General features: G+C 38.3%; 1 protein-coding gene across 1 annotated transcript in view; it reads left to right on the forward strand.

Moving 5' to 3' along the window:
- The window catches only part of DIS3 (DIS3 homolog, exosome endoribonuclease and 3'-5' exoribonuclease), a 29,042-nt gene extending 11,896 nt beyond the window's left edge, over positions 1-17,146 (forward strand). The window contains exons 7-21 of the mRNA XM_065412019.1: positions 32-145; positions 249-386; positions 1,231-1,377; positions 2,788-2,904; positions 5,178-5,279; positions 6,258-6,322; positions 6,413-6,497; positions 7,138-7,265; positions 8,271-8,357; positions 9,592-9,748; positions 10,331-10,545; positions 11,989-12,157; positions 12,743-12,901; positions 13,467-13,589; positions 16,780-17,146. Of these exons, the coding sequence (XP_065268091.1) occupies positions 32-145; positions 249-386; positions 1,231-1,377; positions 2,788-2,904; positions 5,178-5,279; positions 6,258-6,322; positions 6,413-6,497; positions 7,138-7,265; positions 8,271-8,357; positions 9,592-9,748; positions 10,331-10,545; positions 11,989-12,157; positions 12,743-12,901; positions 13,467-13,589; positions 16,780-16,866 (1,893 nt within the window). The 3' untranslated portion in view covers positions 16,867-17,146. The remainder of the gene's footprint in view (positions 1-31; positions 146-248; positions 387-1,230; positions 1,378-2,787; positions 2,905-5,177; positions 5,280-6,257; positions 6,323-6,412; positions 6,498-7,137; positions 7,266-8,270; positions 8,358-9,591; positions 9,749-10,330; positions 10,546-11,988; positions 12,158-12,742; positions 12,902-13,466; positions 13,590-16,779) is intronic.
- Positions 17,147-18,346: the final 1,200 nt, after the last annotated feature.

The following is an 18,346-nucleotide window of genomic DNA, read 5'->3' on the forward strand; positions in this document are numbered from 1 at the left end:
AATTCAAATACAGTTCGTGTTTAAATCCTAGCTAAAGTCTTCCGTAAACAAGAACATGTTGAGACCATCAGGAAGAGTAGTAGGTATTATAAAAAGAAATTGGAGACCATTTTGTGGCATGCTTTCCAAATCACAGATAAAAGAGGTAAGCAAATACTCTGTTTATTGTAAATGTTTTAAAAAAAAAAAAAAAAAAAAAAGGAGGGGGAAGGGGAAAAGTTATTTCTCCTCCTTTTCTCTTTCAACAGGCCAGACGGCATTTGTTTACACCAGCTGATCGCAGAATCCCTCGAATTCGAATAGAAACCAGACAAGCTTCCACATTAGAGGGCCAAAGAATTATTGTTGCTATTGATGGTTGGCCCAGAAATTCCAGATATCCTAATGTAAGTTTAAAATAAAAATTTCATTATTATGTATCTGAGGATAGTAATTTTTAATCTAATGATCAGAACTATTAGTAGTATTAAGCTAGGTGATTTAAAACTTTCTTGTGTTACCTGTTTTGAGTACCGTTAGCAATGCTGAGAAAGTTTCCAACATAATTATTTGAACAACATTTGAGGCCACAGCTCTCAAACTTGAGCATCTAAAGTGGCCCCACTTGTTTTCAGAGGTGCTGAGCATCCATAGCTGCTACTTAATTTCAGCTCTTGTATTTAGGCTTTGAAAGGCTGGTCCTAGAGTTTTGAAATGAACTATTTCTGAACTGACTCCAATGTTTTACTTGTATAAACCAGGGAATGCTGTGTTTTCCTTTTCCTGTACAGTATTGCATACACTAACAGTACTCAAAAATAATAAACAGGGCTTTTGAAGTTAACCTGTGAGAAGCACTTTGAGACTTCAAAGTGAAAGAAGAACTTCATATTTCTAACTATCTGGGAAACCAAATCAGTATCAAAAGAGTATTCTAATCTGAAATATGGAGAGAATATAACTGTGGCGAGAGTACCATCTCTCTCATAAGGAGGCCATTGGGGCTCCAAAGTGGGTAAAAATCTCGGAACTTAAATACCTTTGGCCAGAACAGTTCTTAGGGAATGTGTGCACCACAAAAAAACAAAAAACAATGGTTCTCCAAGACGACAAAGTAGCTAAGAGGAGAGTTTACTGTACAGTTCAGCTCAATAACAGCTTAAGATATTGTAGGGTTAAGTATTTGATTGTCAAACAGCCCTGTGTCAAGATGTTACTTAAATCTCTCTCTCTCTCTCACATATTTCTTAGGGTCACTTTGTAAAGAATTTAGGAACTGCTGGAGATAAAGAGACTGAGACAGAAGTTCTGCTTCTTGAACATGATGTTCCCCATCAGCCTTTCTCCCAGGCTGTTCTTAGCTTTCTACCAAACATGCCATGGAGCATTACAGAAGAGGTAAATTTAAAAACACATGTAACAGAGTGGCTGCCACCTGAGCACCCCCTTGTAGCACTCTACCTCTGTTTCCCCTTATCAGGGCTCCTTGTGAGCGCCACACAGTCTTTCTCTCTATTCAGTAATACCCCTCCTTAGGGACTGGTTTTATTGGCATATGGTTCAAAATAAACACATGCGCACACAAAAATCTACCCCCTGCCTGAAGCTGGGCACAGCTCCTCCTCTCTGAGGTACTGTCTCAAAACGCCCCTAGTGTCATAGGCTTTTCCCTGCTCTAGTAAGCCATTCTCAGCCCCTCCTGGGGTTGACCCTTGATCTCAGGGTCTTTGCTGTAGGACCTTTTCTCACTCTCTGCAGTCTCTGTACTGCTTCTTCCTTTATTAGGGCCTGGTGCTTTCCCTTAAGACCAGGTAGCCAGTCATAGAGTTCACTGGACCACACTCCCTCTTAAAGGGGCCAGTCACTCTATGACAACACCTGTTTTAACTGAGCTCAGTGATTAATACGTCTCCTCCTTCAAAACCAGACACAAAATTTCTCTGTCTTGTTGCAAAGGGATCTCAGAGAATAAAGATGGGAGGGGAAGAACTTTTCCAAACCTACCATCTCTTGGGATGAGAATTTTAAAATGTTATTTCTACCTCACTCCTCCCTTGATTCCACTAGCAAGAGTTATGCTGTATTAGATTGCTTCAACCGCTCTCCTAAATCTTCAAAGCATATTCAATACAAAACCAACTAGTTAACTTCCTGTTTAATGAGTTCCAAGTAAATTTTCTCCAACGATTTAACTTAAATGTGGGAAATGACTATTTTAGGATTTATAAAATAATCACTTGTAATCAAGGCACTTTACAAACATTGACCCTTGTATAATCTCTGTGAGGTAGGTGGGTAGTATCCTCATCTTACATTCATTACACATATTCATTTGCAACTTTTTTTTAAACTGGGAAACTGAGACAGAGAGGTGTTGCGATTTCTCCTAAACCACAAAATTTTCCATGAACTCCAATTCAGCATGGGCTGTGCGAAGGATCAGGAGCCAAGAAATACTGGCTCTGACACTCTGAGGGACTGAGTGTCAGAACCAGTATTTCTTGGCTCCTGGTCCTTTGTTAACTCCATGCTGACTCAGTTCATGAAAAGCTTGTGTCTTTTTTTCTTCTGTTTGCCAATAAATAGCAAATGCTTTAAAAATTTCTCTCATAGTTCTTCTGTCCATCACTGTAGTACCTGTACACCTTGACCTAACTGTATACAACAGAGAATGTTTTCTTCTAAAACAGAAAGTCAATGTGACCTGTGCTCCTGCTTCTGAAAATCTTACCCCAAAGTACATTCCTCTAATGACATTTTGTAGTTTGGTTTCTACAATATGTTTGAAAAACTTGTTTAAAATTTCAGGACATGAAATTTAGAGAAGACTTAAGGTATCTGTGTGTATGTAGCGTGGATCCTCCAGGCTGTACTGATATTGATGATGCATTACATTGCAGAGAACTGGAAAATGGAAATCTAGAGGTATTTTGTTCCCTTATTTTCCTATCTATGGGTCATTTATTTGTCCTTTCCCTCCCCCCCCCCCCTCCTTTTTCTCAAACAACAATGTAATGGCAGGAGGAACTGAAATGGGATTTCTTTAATGTGCAGCACTAGAAAATGTTTTTGTCTTCACCAGTTGCAATAATGGAGCCACTGATGTCAGCATGTTAAAATGAAATTTGACTGTGTGGACAAGAAGGATTTTTAAAAATATTTCTTGAGATGAAGTGTCACTTTTTCCCATAAAGTCACAAAAAAGATTTGATTGTTTTTGTTCAGGGTTTTTTTTTTTTTTTAAATGGGTGTGAGATCTGCAATGTTATGATCAGCATTTAGAGTAAATGCTGTGTTAGATTGCTTCAGTGAGTCTCTTAGGCCTGGTCTACACTAGAAAATTAAGTAGGTTTAACTGTCAATTGGGTGTGAAAAATCCATATCACTGAACGGCGTTATTAAGCTGACCTAAGTCCTCATGCAGACAGCGCTAGGTTGACAGAAGAATTCTTGCGTCAACCTAGCTACCAGCTCTCAGGGAGGTGGATTACTTACTCTGACAAGAGAACAACTCCTGTTGGCATAGGTAGTGTCTACACTTAAATCGCTATGGCAGTGAAGCTACAACAATGCGTCTGTGGCATTTTAAGTGGCGGCAAGTCCTTAAAGTGGTTGCCAGTAGGAGGCATTTCTAGGCTGTAAAACATATTTAGCTACAATCCCCAGTTCTCACTCATAATTTTCCCAATAATCCTGCTCTTGGCTTGAAATCTTTCAAGTGTGCTGTCTGCCCAAAGATCTTGTGTCTGTGGCTTCCTTTTTGACCCATTTATGTTTGGCTATTCTTTAAGTTATGCACAGATGAAATAAATAGTTAATGGAAATTTGATACACTTAGCATGGAATTAAGTCTCACTGAGATCTAGGGCTAGGTGTGAAAAACATTGGTTTTCAGTTAGTAAAGATATGACCATTTGAAATAAGTTGTTTTGCACATGCACAGTATAAAGTATTTTAATACTTCCAATGTGTAGTAGTAGGCCCTGATCCTGCATTCAGAACCCCACAGATGGACTCCTGTGAGGTCATTTGTGCTCTGTTTAGCCTTTTTGGTCTCCAGTGCTGATCGCTTTGTAGGGTGAGGGTCATAATAGAGATGCATGTACATATGTGTATAGCTTTCCATGTTATCTGAAACTGTGCTCTTATATCCAGGTAGCACAGGTTCACTAGTGAACTCTGGTGGTCTATTTAAAAAAAAAAAAAAAAGAAAGAAATATTAATACTAGTTAACATTAATGTTGAGAAACCAAGCCTGTATTTCAGGAAATTTGAAAAGTTAATTTTTACCACAATGTTGTGCATGCATAGTATTTCCTATTCCTATTTTCCATGTGTTGTGTTATATTCAAACCAGTAGCCCAGTCTAGGATTCTAAGGGATTTTTACAAAGGTTGGGAAGGTGGGGGTTGTTTGGGGTTTTTTTTGAGTTGCTCATAAAACTTCACAACTAGTTATATTGTGTTTGGTATATATTAGCTTGTGACGATAATAGCAGATAACACCAAAATTGTAGGGCTAGCAAACACTGAGGAAGACAAAACCAAATTGCAATTTGGTTTGGAGAGGGAATAGAGCAGTGGGGGCTGCAAGGAACAAGGAGAGTGACTATCCCAATAAATGTAAAGTCTCTCACCTAGAAAATAGATGTGCACCCCAATGTTGTATCTACTGTAAACATCACTTTAAAGTGAAATTAAATGAATGTTACTTGTTCATGTAATCCAGGGATCGGCAACCTTTGGCACGCGGCCCGCCAGGGTAAGCACCTGGCGTCCACAGGTTCGCAGCTCCCACTGGCCGCGGTTCGCCGTCCCAGGCCAATGGGGGCTGTGGGAAGCGGCACGGGCCGAGGAGTGTGCTGGCCACCACTTCCTGCCGCCCCCATTGGCCTGGAGTGGCGAATCGCGGCCAGTGGGAGCTGCGATCGGCCGAACCTGCGGACGCTGCAGGTAAACAAACCGGCCTGGCCTGCCAAAGTGCTTACCCTGGCGGACCGCGTGCCAAAGGTTGCCGATCCCTGATGTAATCAATCGCAGTAGTTGCTGCAGGGAAATGGGATTGTGAGGAGAGATGAAAAACACAGAGGGTCTTTCATATTGTGAATCTCTGCTTAAGATAATTCAAGAACCACTGCTTTAATCCATAAAATGCATACAATGTGATATGCTGAAAGTCATGTTTTATTTCTTTCAAAGGTTGGTGTACATATTGCAGACGTCAGCCATTTTATTCGACCAGGAAACGCTTTGGACCAAGAGTCAGCAAAAAGAGGGACAACCGTATATCTATGCGAAAAAGTAAATGTTCTTTTCATAGAGCTTTCTTGTTTTAGTGGAATGTTGTTGCTAACATTTTATTTGGAGGCGATGGAGACATATCATTATCTCCAAGCTGAACAAAAGGGAGGCCTTTAGACTGCACTTAATTTGGATAAAGTGTTAAAGTAAACACACATTGTATCAGGAGTCAGCCAACAGAGCAGGACTGTAGATCATTCTAAAGGTTTTCTCTAAATCACAATAAGAAATACATCACTTTAGAAGTATGTTGCATATACTGTATGTCCCAAATAGCAGGATTAAGAGAGGTATTCTGCATACTTCTGACTCTGGGGTATTAATCTCATTGTAATTTGCAGATCACTGTTAAAGATCAGAGTTATAGTCCCTTCACTTACTGGTCATCAGTCAGCCAGAGTAAAGATGACACAGTAATTGGTAGTTACAGCAGAACAACTGGCACAAGTACGGAATCCTAAAGTAAATACAGTGATGTGGCATTCATAGGCAACAAGATAGTCAAAGCTGTGGAGTCTGCTCAATTCAATATAGTAACATCTGATTGGCTTTTCTCATTGCAGAATCTCTTGTAGCCTACAGAGACTCCATTTCACAGATGTCTGTGCCCAATTCAGCTCTATCTGTTTTGTCCTGCTTGCAGCGGTATATTTCTTATGGACCACCATTTCTTTTCAATAATAGCTACTGTAGAAAGAGCTGTTACAAAAACTGACACCTGTTAGATCCCACTCAGAAGCAATAAGTTTCTTCTGAAGTTGTGTATTCCTTTTTCTTATAAAACTGAAAAACTATTTTATATTTTTCATGATGAGATTAATGCCAGCTGGAAGAGCCATTTAATAAAAGCTTAGAACCAATATTTTCTTGCTGTTAAATATTTTATTGTCATATGATTTGAGATGGAAAGAAGCCTCTAACTTATTTAGGTAAAACTGTATGTATTGCTAAATAGTTTGTTTATCCCTTGTCTTACAGAGGATTGATATGGTTCCAGAGTTGCTTAGCTCCAATTTATGCTCCTTGAGATCTAACGTGGACAGGTATTTGTACCTAATCCATATTTAGATCTTGTCCAAGTAGCTCCAGATGTTTTTTCCATGTTTTTAACTTTGGTTGATTCTTTTTTTTAGGTTTGCATTTTCATGTATATGGGAAATGAACCACAATGCTGAAATTTTAAAAACCAGATTTACCAAGAGTGTTATTAATTCCAAGGTTAGTTATGTGTATTAAAATATTATTTTAATGCTTATAAAAACAACCTGGATAAACTGTATTGGAAACTGAATGTCCTAAGGACTCCTTCTTTTCATTACTCCTTTTCTTAAAGTTTTTATTTCATTTTATAATTAGAAAATGACTTTTTAAATAAAGTCAAAATAAATGCCTTGCCTGAATCAACATGTTAAGGCAAATAAACAAGGGGTTACATTTCTCTTCCTATACTTTTTGGCCTGATATACGTTCATAAATGTACGTAAATAATGGGCCTGATTTTCAGATGTCAAGCACCCATAACTCCTTGTACAATCAATGGGAGCTGCAAGTGGCCAGCACATCTGAAAATCAGGGCTAACACATGTCTCTGAGACATTAAAAAGTACAGTGTAAAAGCCAAATTGTGTACATCTGTATATGTGTTTTCTGTTGTGTTAGTCTCAGAACACTTGAGGATGATGAGGTAAATTCAGTGTTGAGTGGTAGTCCTTGGGATTATGATTTCCTTGTTTGTGCTGGTTTTCAGCATACTTTGACAATGAACTGTGGCTTGTATTTCCAACAGAGGGAAGAACATTTTGCTGTTCAATACTCAGTTGTATGTGGTATTGTCACATTGTTTGTTTTTCTTTTCAAGGCATCCCTTACATACGCTGAAGCACAGATGAGAATTGATTCCGCAAGCATGAAAGATGATATTACTACTAGTTTGCGTGGACTAAATAAATTAGCAAAAATTCTGAAGAAGAGAAGAATTGATAATGGGTAAATTTGTTCAAATTGGTTTTAATGTTATGGTCTCATCTGTTTAGTTGTTTTAAATCTGTCCAACTATATCATGCCGCTTGGTGTTAGTCTGCACCAGCCAATATAACATTTCATAGATCAGTGTTAGATTGCCATTATAAAGTAATAAAGACTATATATAAGGTAGTTATTTTAAGTTCTCCAACTATATTTAACCTTTTAATTTTCTTTTGTAAGTTTGCGATAGATATTTGTAATAAGGTTTGTATAGCAAGCCAATTATATTTTAAAGCATAGCCACTTTGCAAAACTTACTATTTAGTCTTGTTTTTGAGTTAAAGGAATGCCAGAAAGTTTCTATAGTGTGGGGGGAGACCACTTAGAGAATTGAGGTTCTAACTAAAACTGAAACAACCTGAGTTGTAGCAGAACTGCTAGGTATCATTTGAAATACTTTAACGTACAAGAAACCTATAAAGGAGGGGTTTTTTTGTTTCCAGCTTTCATCTTACAATATTCAGTCATCTCAAGTAGGTGCGTATTTAGGAATGTTAACTTTCCTTTATCCCTGCAAGAGGAATGTGTATACTTCAAGCTGAGGGTGTAATTCCCAGTTTGAGGAGACATACTTGTGCTAGCTTGCCACAGTAGGAGGGGTTAGCTGCCCCGACTATGTACTAGCATCTCTGATGGCGCACACTTGGGGCTGCTAACCCCTTCCACTGCTGTAGCTACATCCTATCTTTAGCACACTAGCGCGAGTATGTCTCCTTGAGTTGGAAATCACACCCCTAGATTGAAGTGTAGACATACCCATAGAAGTACATAAAATTTTGGTTTGGGAATTCAGGGGCTGATCCTCAGAGATGCCAAGCACCCCTAACTCCTGTTAATGGAAATGAGTTGCACTTGCTTGACTTATATCACAGTCAAGCAGTGTAATTGTTCAGATTACTTAAACTGAGCCTTCCAGTACTTTTTGCTGTAATACTTGATTATTTTGTTCTGTTTATTGTCTTTCAGGGCTTTAACACTTTCCTCACCCGAAGTTCGTTTCCATATAGATAGTGAAACTCATGATCCTATTGATTTGCAGACCAAAGAGCTTAAGTATGTGTTATGGGTTTCTGGTGGGAGGAGTTGTTTTGTTTATTGAATAGTGCATTTGTAGAGTCCACTTAAGTTTGGTCAGTTAATCCTAGATGATTGTATGATTTCTATAAATTTCCTAACAAGTCTATGAAGTATGTAAATCAGGGAGGGTCCCTAGTAATATTTCAAATTGATATCTTACTTTTTACTAACTTAGAATAAAATTTTCAAATCCTGAGTGTCTAACGTTAGTGTTAATGTCAGGCTCAGCACTCCCTCTCAATCTCTTGTGGGGCTACCTAGCAGTTGATGAACAAAGATAAGAGCTCAGTTCACTAGCTGAAAGGCAGAGGCAGTACCAGCTGAAAGGCAGCGAGCAGGGGAATGAGAGGGTAGAGTCCAGCTTCCATGCTGCACATACAGGAAGCAAATGGAGAATCGCTTCCCCAGAATCCTGGAGCACATGGGGATGATCCCTACCAGCTCCCTCCTGGTGATGAGGACAAACACTGCCTGTTGAAAACAGTGGACCTGAAGTTTGGGGGCCAAGGGAGGACAGAGCATGGGGTGGGGCACACTGGGAGACAGAGATCTGAGCAGACACACAGCATTTATATGCATGCACAATGATCCCGAGACACTTTATGTTAATGTAGGACATAGTGCTACCAAGGGACTTTTGGGAAGAGGGGAACCAAGCTTATCTGTGTAGCCAGCTCTTTGTTTTCCCTTTAAGCCCAGCCCAGCTTTTGAGTCAAATTTTTTTTTGGACTCCATTAGATCCTCTCAACTTTATTTTGCATAGGTGCACATATGTGCAGATGAGTTCTTTTATGTATAGTGTGCTTTAATATTAGAACAATTATATTAAGAAAATGTAAAGTGGCTCATCCAGCGATTTCCCTTCTGAATAAGTGCTGAATAAACCAGTGCCATGCTGATCTGATTTACAGACTTTTTATTGTGATTTTTCTCCCCATTCTTCCCCCCAGATAAATTGTAGGATTGATTTAGTGTAACTTTTTGCTTCTGTCTCTACCTCCTTTTTGGACCTGTGTAAATATATAGGTTTGTCTTTACATATTTTAAAATTTTGTCTACTTATGTTTGTATAAATGTTCTAAATTGCTAGTTTACTAGACTCAGTTTTAGAATCTTGTCAGAGGTAGTAAAAAGACGTCTTTATTGAGTGCTTAAGCAAATCAAAAATTTAAATATTCTTCTAACAGTGCAAAATGTTTCCTGTTGACAGAGAAACTAATTCCATGGTTGAAGAGTTTATGTTGCTTGCCAATATCTCCGTAGCAAAAAAAATTCATGAGGAATTCTCAGAATATGCCTTGCTCCGGAAGCACCCGGCTCCTCCTCCATCAAATTATGACATCCTTGTGAAGGCAGCGAAGTCCAAAGTAAGTTTTTAACGTTTTAGAATAAAGTAATTCTAAATAAAGGCCTATTATTTGCTTTTCTGCTGTGTAGACCTTTCTTTCTAATGGGCCATTTAAATTCCAAGCTTGCATTTCTACCCATTATTTTGTGTATTGTGTTCCGTTTTGTGTATTGTGTTCCGGAGAGCGGCAGCTGCTGGTTGGGCACCCAGCTCTGAAGGCAACGCTGCCGCCTGCAGCAGGGGAGAAGTAGGGATGGCAATACCATACTATGTCACCCTTCTCTGCTGATGCTGACGGCGCTGCTGCCTTCAGAGCTGGGCGCCCGGCCAGCAGCCACTGCTCTCTCCTCTGCCTTCAGAGTGGAGTGGCCAAAGAGCAGCGGCTGCTGGCTGAGGGCCAGGGGGTATCGTAAACTACTACAGACACAAAGAAGGGGGGCACAATCAAATAACTTTGAGAATCACTTAGATACAGTATGTGGGGCAGCACGTACCTGATAAGTTTGGAAGTGCTGAGATGATGCCATTAAATTCCTGCATATGGCTTTGAAAATTTTTAAGGATTTGACAATAATATAACTCTGGCCTTTTTTTCTTACAGAATTTGGAAATTAAGACTGATTCAGCAAAGGCTCTAGCTGACACTTTAGACAAAGCTGAATCTCCTGAATTCCCATATCTAAATACGCTGTTGCGAATCTTGGCCACTCGCTGCATGATGCAAGCTGTCTACTTTTGCTCTGGAATGGATAATGATTTTCATCACTATGGCTTAGCATCACCTATTTATACACATTTTACTTCACCCATCAGAAGGTAATTTACTGTATGGAACTTTCAAAGGAAAAAAGCGAGAGTGATGAACACATTAAAACTACTTTTCATACTATATCGTGCCTCATAATTAACACAATTTCATGGTAATTCTTTTGATTTATATTTGAAAAGGATGACTTGTGCAGTGCTCCTGTAATCTTGGTCTGACTCCTCTATTCCTAGGTTTGCTGTAACTCTTTTCCATGACATCAGGCTCAGTATTCTGATTTCAGTCATGCATTCCATAAAATAGGACTATTTCTGTATTTTAAGTGGAAAGCAATATATCCTTAATATATGATTCTGTTGTATAAAAGCACATTTTTTAATCTCCATTTAGGATGAGACATGCCAAACAGAACCTGCAGCAGAATCTGGCTAATCATTACCATGTAGGAGCTCTGCTGCAGAATTTGAGTGTAAAATATTTTAGGAGGGATTAATTTACATATATAAAATGTAGCCTTAATTTAACATTAACTTAGTAAATAATATCACATCTGTACGTTACACGGGGAAGCAAGTAACTTACTATTGGCTTAAGTGAGAATATGATGTGAAAACCAAGTGTGCATGTAAAGGGTAATTCCAATGTACATGTTTTAAAATAGGGCTTATTTTTACAATTTCCCTGACATACAGGTGGATCTAAGTTTTATGGAAACTACCTGTGCTTATCTTTATTCCCTAGATGTATATTTAAGGCAAATGTGTTGTATATAGATAATTGAAATTCCTGTGGAATACATATTTATAATTGTTGGTAAATTGTAGAGCTGTTAAAAGTCCAAGAATAATATGTCAGTAGCCAAACTGGCTATCTTTTTGAGTTAAGCAAAAGTTATTGTCGTACTATAGTTTCATACATAATCGAGTTCAGTTATGCTCTGAAAATTGTTAAAAATTGCATTGGCATTCCACACTGAATCAATAATTCTATATTTAAATTTGCTCAATTGACAAGGGAAAAAAACTATAGCTCAACTGCCAGTGTGCAAACTCCCCCTTGAATTTGAAAGTCTGTTTCTGGTTTACACATCACTAATAATAAAAAGTCTGCAGGTTGGACATAGTAAAGAATTCTGTTGTTGATGTAGAAATCAAAAAGTAATCTTGCATCACCGTGCTGGCTCTGCAGCAGATTTTTTTTGTCACTAAAATAAGCAAATATAATCTTGAATTCACACAGGGAACAGTTCTGTTCAGTAAAGTGATGTCCTTTTTATAGAGTTGCTTATTGACCTTTTATGGAGTTGCTTATTGACTGCGCACAACCATAACACCAGTTCAATAAAGTTCCTTGTCTCGGATAAACTTTAAAAAAAAAAACTTGAGTAATTTCATTCATACAAATAAAATGAGATTCAGAAACTTCCAAAAAATGAGTACATTCTGATATGTTGGCTCAGACTTCTGTTAGTGATTTTTATCTCATCCGTGCAGGTACGCTGATATAATAGTACATCGACTATTGGCAGTGGCTATAAGCGCAGACAGTACTTACCCAGAACTTACAGATAAACATAAACTAGCAGACCTGTGTAAAAATCTCAACTACCGACATAAAATGGCTCAGTATGCACAAAGAGCATCAGTTGCATTCCATACCCAGGTAAGTAGTTTTGAGATGGGGTCATGCTTTTCAAACTGTAGGAAAGAGTGAACATTTGTAATAAGAACTACATCTCTGTAGGTAATATTTTGGTGTACTGTGCAGGGCAATAACATACAAGTCAAGTCTGAAGCATGTAAGGAATGGTTAAGGGCCTTGAGTAATAGTCTCTTTGGAAAAGAGAAGTTTTCAACATTAGAGTTCTGCTTCTAAAGAACATCTTAATTTTATCTAGGATAATAAAGGACTCCCTGGTACTACTTTTGTTTTTAAAAATACCATATATACTACTGTAATGTGTTTTTAAAAAGTTTATAAATAATACATTTTTAAATTTAAAATACCTTGACATTGAGCCCAGGATTATCTGAACCCCACTACAGCAGCTAAATAGCAAAAAGTTATGAACTATAGCCAGATACTTTAATACATTAATTACAATGTCCGAATGAATAGTATGAACATGCTTTACTTGTGATTGTTTGATAATTGTCTTCATAACAAGCCATTATAATATCAGTTTTTAGTAAATCTTTTCATTGCCTAAACATTTGTTTTTATCCTCATGATTCATCTCTCTTACAGTTGTTCTTCAAAAACAAAGGAGTAGTGAATGAAGAGGCGTATATTTTATTTGTAAGAAAGAATGCAATTGTGGTTCTAATCCCCAAATATGGCTTAGAAGGAACTGTCTTCTTTGAAGAAAAAGACAAACCAAAGCCAAACCTCAATTACAATGATGAGGTACAATATTTAAGGGGATTTTATTCTTATTTTGGTTTTTTATTTGATAATGGGGCACAATCTAAAAGCAGTATTCCGGTAGTTAGATGCAGGGAATTGGCATAAGAGATTGTATACTTAAAGTTATAAACTAATCGGTAGTAGCAGCAATTCATCTTCATACTCCTTGTGTGCAAGTTTTTAAATACAGAAGGTTCTGAGGGAGAACAGCGTTCATTAATTCTTAATGAAATCCAGCTACAGCATAATTATTTTGAACTCACTTTTTTTTTTTTTTTTTTTTTTTTTTAAATTTAGTTACTTTGGACAGTCAGTGTTCTCTCTTAATTAGCATATTTTTAGGCTTGTCTTTAAGAAATATTAAAACTACAGGGAAACTTCTTTGATGCATGTAGTTTGTGTGAGCATTAGGAGTTTTGAATGGTGTCTGTTATAAACTGGGAAAATATATAGTTGGTAGCAAAAATAAGAGATCTAAGATGTTGGGGATGAATTGTAAGCCTCAAGTATTCAGATATAAAGTTCCATGTTGAAAAAAACAGTTAAAAATATTGACACATTCCAGGTACCTTCGCTTACAGTGGGAAACACAACGTTTTATACATTTGACAAGGTTAAAGTGAACATCATGTTAGATGCTTCCAACATCCAACACCAGAAAATTCGTATGGCGCTGGTAGAACCCAAGGTAAGGCACAGGGCTTTACAATGCAAATATAATTCAGTTGTCTAAAAACTATTGCATAGTAAACTTCATATTTAACTTTTAAAAAGTCATTATTTCTTTTTATTAGGAGATTGCAGTAACACAAGTCACATCTGCTTTTAACAAAAACAAATCTGACTTCAGTGACATTGGTTTGGTTTGGGTTTTTTTTAAACAGTGGCTTCTACATGCTGCAGGAGCCATATATTTTTAAAATGAAGATATTTAAGAAGAACGGGTTCTAAAGTAAATTTCACTTCCACAAAGTACCTTTTCTCACCAGTGGAAATTCCACTGGTGGATCAGAAGTAATATATGACTTGAACTTCAAAGCTCCAGCCCACAGACCATAAACTTGTAATTGACTCTCTAAAAGAGATGCAGTTAACATGCCTGTTGACATTAGTTTGAGGGTCTTTTTCCAGATTTACATTATATTTACGCAAAAAGAACAGGAGTACTTGTGGCACCTTAGAGACTAACAAATTTATTAGAGCATAAGCTTTCGTGGGCTACAACCCACTTCTTCGGATGCATATAGAGTGAAACATATATTGAGGAGATATATATACACACACATACAGAGAGCATGAACAGGTGGGAGTTATCTTACCAACTCTGAGAGGCCAATTAAGTAAGAGAAAAAAAACTTTTGAAGTGATAATCAAGATGGCTCAGTACAGACAGTTTGATAAGAAGCAAGTGTGAAAATACTTACAAGGGGAGATAGATTCAATGTTTGTAATGGCTCAGCCATTCCCAGTCTTTATTTAATCCTGTGTTGATTGTGTCTAGTTTGCATATCAATTCCAGCTCAGCAGTCTCTCATTGGAGTCTGTTTTTGAAGTTTTTCTGTTTTAAGATAGCCACCCGCAGGTCTGTCATAGAATGGCCAGACAGGTTAAAGTGTTCTCCCACTGGTTTTTGAGTATTATGATTCCTGATGTCAGATTTGTGTCCATTAATTCTTTTGCGTAGAGACTGTCCGGTTTGGCCAATGTACATGGCAGAGGGGCATTGCTGGCACATGATGGCATATATCACATTGGTAGATGTGCAGGTGAACGAGCCCCTGATGGTATGGCTGATGTGATTAGGCCCTATGATGATGTCACTTGAATAGATATGTGGACAGAGTTGGCATCGGGCTTTGTTACAAGGATAGGTTCCTGGGTCAGTGTTTTTGTTCAGTGATGTGTGGTTGCTGGTGAGTATTTGCTTTAGGTTGGGGGGTTGTCTGTAAGCGAGGACAGGTCTGTCTCCCAAGATCTGTGAGAGTAAAGGATCATCTTTCAGGATAGGTTGTAGATCTCTGATGATGCGCTGGAGAGGTTTTAGTTGGGGGCTGAAGGTGACAGCTAGTGGTGTTCTGTTATTTTCTTTGTTGGCCCTGTCTTGTAGAAGGTGACTTCTGGGTACTCATCTGGCTCTGTCAATCTGTTTTTTCACTTCAGCAGGTGGGTATTGTAGTTTTAAGAATGCTTGATAGAGATCTTGTAGGTGCTTGTCTCTATCTGAGGGATTGGAGCAAATGCGGTTATATCTTAGAGCTTGGCTGTAGACAATGGATCGTGTGGTATGTCCTGGATGGAAGCTAGAGGCATGTAGGTAAGTGTAGCGGTCAGTAGGTTTCCGGTATAGGGTGGTATTTATGTGACCATCGCTTATTAGCACAGTAGTGTCCAGGAAATGGACCGCTTGTGTGGATTGATCTAGGCTGAGGTTGATGGTGGGATGGAAATTATTGAAATCATGGTGGAATTCCTCAAGGGCTTCTTTTCCATGGGTCCAGATGATGAAGATGTCATCAATGTAGCGCAAGTACATTGTATCTGTATCTTTTTGCGGATACAGACTAACACGGCTGCTACTCTGAAACCTGTCATTATATTTACGTAGTACTATGTTTCTCAATTTAAACTTCTATGGGCAAAATGACAAGTTTTAGCTCATGCAACTGTTGGTTTACTAAGAATCATAAACTTGATACAGAAATGGCTGTTCCTTTTCACAGCAACTTCTGTATACGCCCAGCTATCTTTGCCTAGAATAAATTTCATAAGTATTTCATATAGAAATACCATGTTGTAAACTATAAGCTAGTACTAGCAGTTAGCATCAAGACTATAGATCTTGGCCTCTTCCCCCCTGCATCTAAGACACCTGTATTCCACCTCTTTGTACCTCAGGCTAGCTGACAAATTTTACATGACAGGAGCTCTGAAACCACCTTGTGTATTTGCATTCAGCTATCAACAATTTTTAGAGATTTAAGTAATAACTAGTAGACAAATGTGAATTAAAAACAATATAAGTAAATGTTAATTGGAGTCTTTTTCCATTCCTGAGTATATAATCATTTATGTTTTGAATTATTTTAGGAAAATGATGAATCTGTTTCTAAAATATTAGATTATCCTGACCTGTGAACTCTGCCAATACAAGACTTTATTTATAATTACTTTTAGTCCTAGTCTTTATCCTTGTTCTTAATAATTTCCACTGGAGGGTATGCTTGTGTTCATTTTGGATAAAATGTGGTTTTCAGGGTGCTTATGCATAGGGAAGCATGCTGTGGCTCACCCCTCCCTAGGAACATTCTAGAGAAGGCCAGGGGGAGTAGGGGTGAGCTCAGCATGTGGAGTGGAGAACTATGAGCATGTGATGAACAAATCCGTATATGGAAAGGTTAAATTTGATTGGTTAGAGGTTTGTGTTATGTAACTTGTTATGTAAGTGCCATGTGCTATAAAATAACAATGGGAGGGGCTTCTTGCTGGAGGGGCTCTCCCTTTGTGCACATTGAATAAAGCCTTGTTGAATTGAATCAAATTGAATCGCATTGCATCGCATCGAATTGAAGTCCCTTGATTCTGCCCAGCATCTGACTCATTGGGAACCACAAAATCTCAACACCACCTCACTTTGCATTGTGATTTGCTGTAGCAACATCATGACATTTATATGTTGACTTAGACTTTATCTTGATACCTACTGTCAGAGATACTCATTTCACTGAAATGTCAGATGAGGTCTGCATACATACTTGCATGTAACTTTTGTTAATTGTTTTAGAGCCATCTCCTCTCCCATTATTGATATTTTTTACAAGAAAGCAAAAACTAAATGTTTGCTTTAACCTTCTTCTGATATTTTTTCTCCTTTGTGATAGATACTGGGAAGTGATGTTCCAAATCAGACTACAGAGCTGAGCACTAACAGTGAACCAGAGAAAAAGAAGAAGAAGCTGAAAAAATAGCTGCATTCAAGCATCTAATAAATAATTCAAGTGTTACCTATTTTGTATTTTGTGTTTGAAGAGGAAATTTGTAAATTCTGAGATTTCATACAACTTTTAAATTTACTTTTAAAAGATATTTTTTAATAATTTTAAAACTATTTGCATTTTTATTTCATCTCTTGCGCACCCAAGTGTTTGTAATAGTTTTTAAAACAAATATTTCAATGTTTTCATCTTGCAGGTGAAAATAAATACTCATGTAAAATGAAGGAACATTCCCAGCAGCAGTTCATTATTGTACCAGAAGTGGGAAATCAAAGGACAGTGACTTGTAGCGATTTGATAAAGTAAATTATTGTACTGTACGCAAATCTTAGTTTCTGTTTTCTTAATCACCTGGTCCTCTGAATATTACTTCTAATATTTCTGATCGCGTTGGTAGAGTATTGGTACAGTTCCACTCAGGAGGAGTCTGCAGAAGTACAAGGTCTAAATTATGCTGTTACAGTTACACCAATGCAACAATCTTACACGTCAAATTGAAATGTTTTTACTGTCCAGTAACAGGAGAGGATTGAAAGATTCTTTAAACAAAGTTGAGTGGTATTTTTGGAAAATCCTCACTTTCAAGATCAGGATTTCCCTGATTAGTGTGGCCAAAAAGGTTGAGAAAAATAAGTGTAAAATTGGTGAGTTGCTAGGACCCAGCAGTAGCCCAGGCACAAGGGAGGAGGAAATGTTCTCTTCTGCCTCCTCCCCTGCCATGTACTAACACTAATCCGTGTCCTCTTCCTCCCCTGCTTCCGAGCACTAAGGGCTAAAAGGTCAGTTAGATGTTGCAACACTGAACTCCTAGCCTGTCACCCAGTTGAATCCTCAGTCCCAAGTTAGACACTCAGGCTCCCCATGCATTTTGTGGAGAGAGTTAGGTGCCTAAGAAAGGGGTTCACAGAAGCCATCAAGATGAGCAGGGAGCTACCTAAGGTAGGCAGTAAGAAGTGCTGAGGCAAAGGTTGGGGTCTCAGACCCATTCTTCAAAGGCAGTTACACACCTTACTCTGGGCTGTAGCACGGTACCTGTCTCTAGAATTCTCAGCCATGAACCTTCTTTGGACTGCTGGACCTAAGCTAGCCAATAGGAAATGCTGAAGAGGGGTTGGCCTACACCCCCACCCCTCAAAGATAACTAGGTGCCTATTTCTCATCAGGATTCACAGTGGTGAATCCTCTCCTAGAGTTAGTCACTTAAGTCACAGCAGCAGTGTCTCCTGAACCCCCACCCCTTTATAGCTAATAGCCCATTTAGAGTGTCTGTCCTCTGCCTGGGTTAGAGCAAGGACTTGAATCTTCCATATCCCAGGCAGTACCCTAACCAGGGGTCCATAAAGTCACAACAAACCCAATGCGTGTTTAGTTATTTGTACAGGGAGGCATCTGTAATTGTTTGGTCATCCCTACACTTGAACTAAGCACTAGGTACTTTGCACTGTTGCTTGTT

The sequence above is a fragment of the Emys orbicularis genome, chromosome 1 (genome assembly GCF_028017835.1).
Source record: "Emys orbicularis isolate rEmyOrb1 chromosome 1, rEmyOrb1.hap1, whole genome shotgun sequence".
Classification (NCBI taxonomy): Eukaryota; Metazoa; Chordata; order Testudines; family Emydidae; genus Emys; species Emys orbicularis.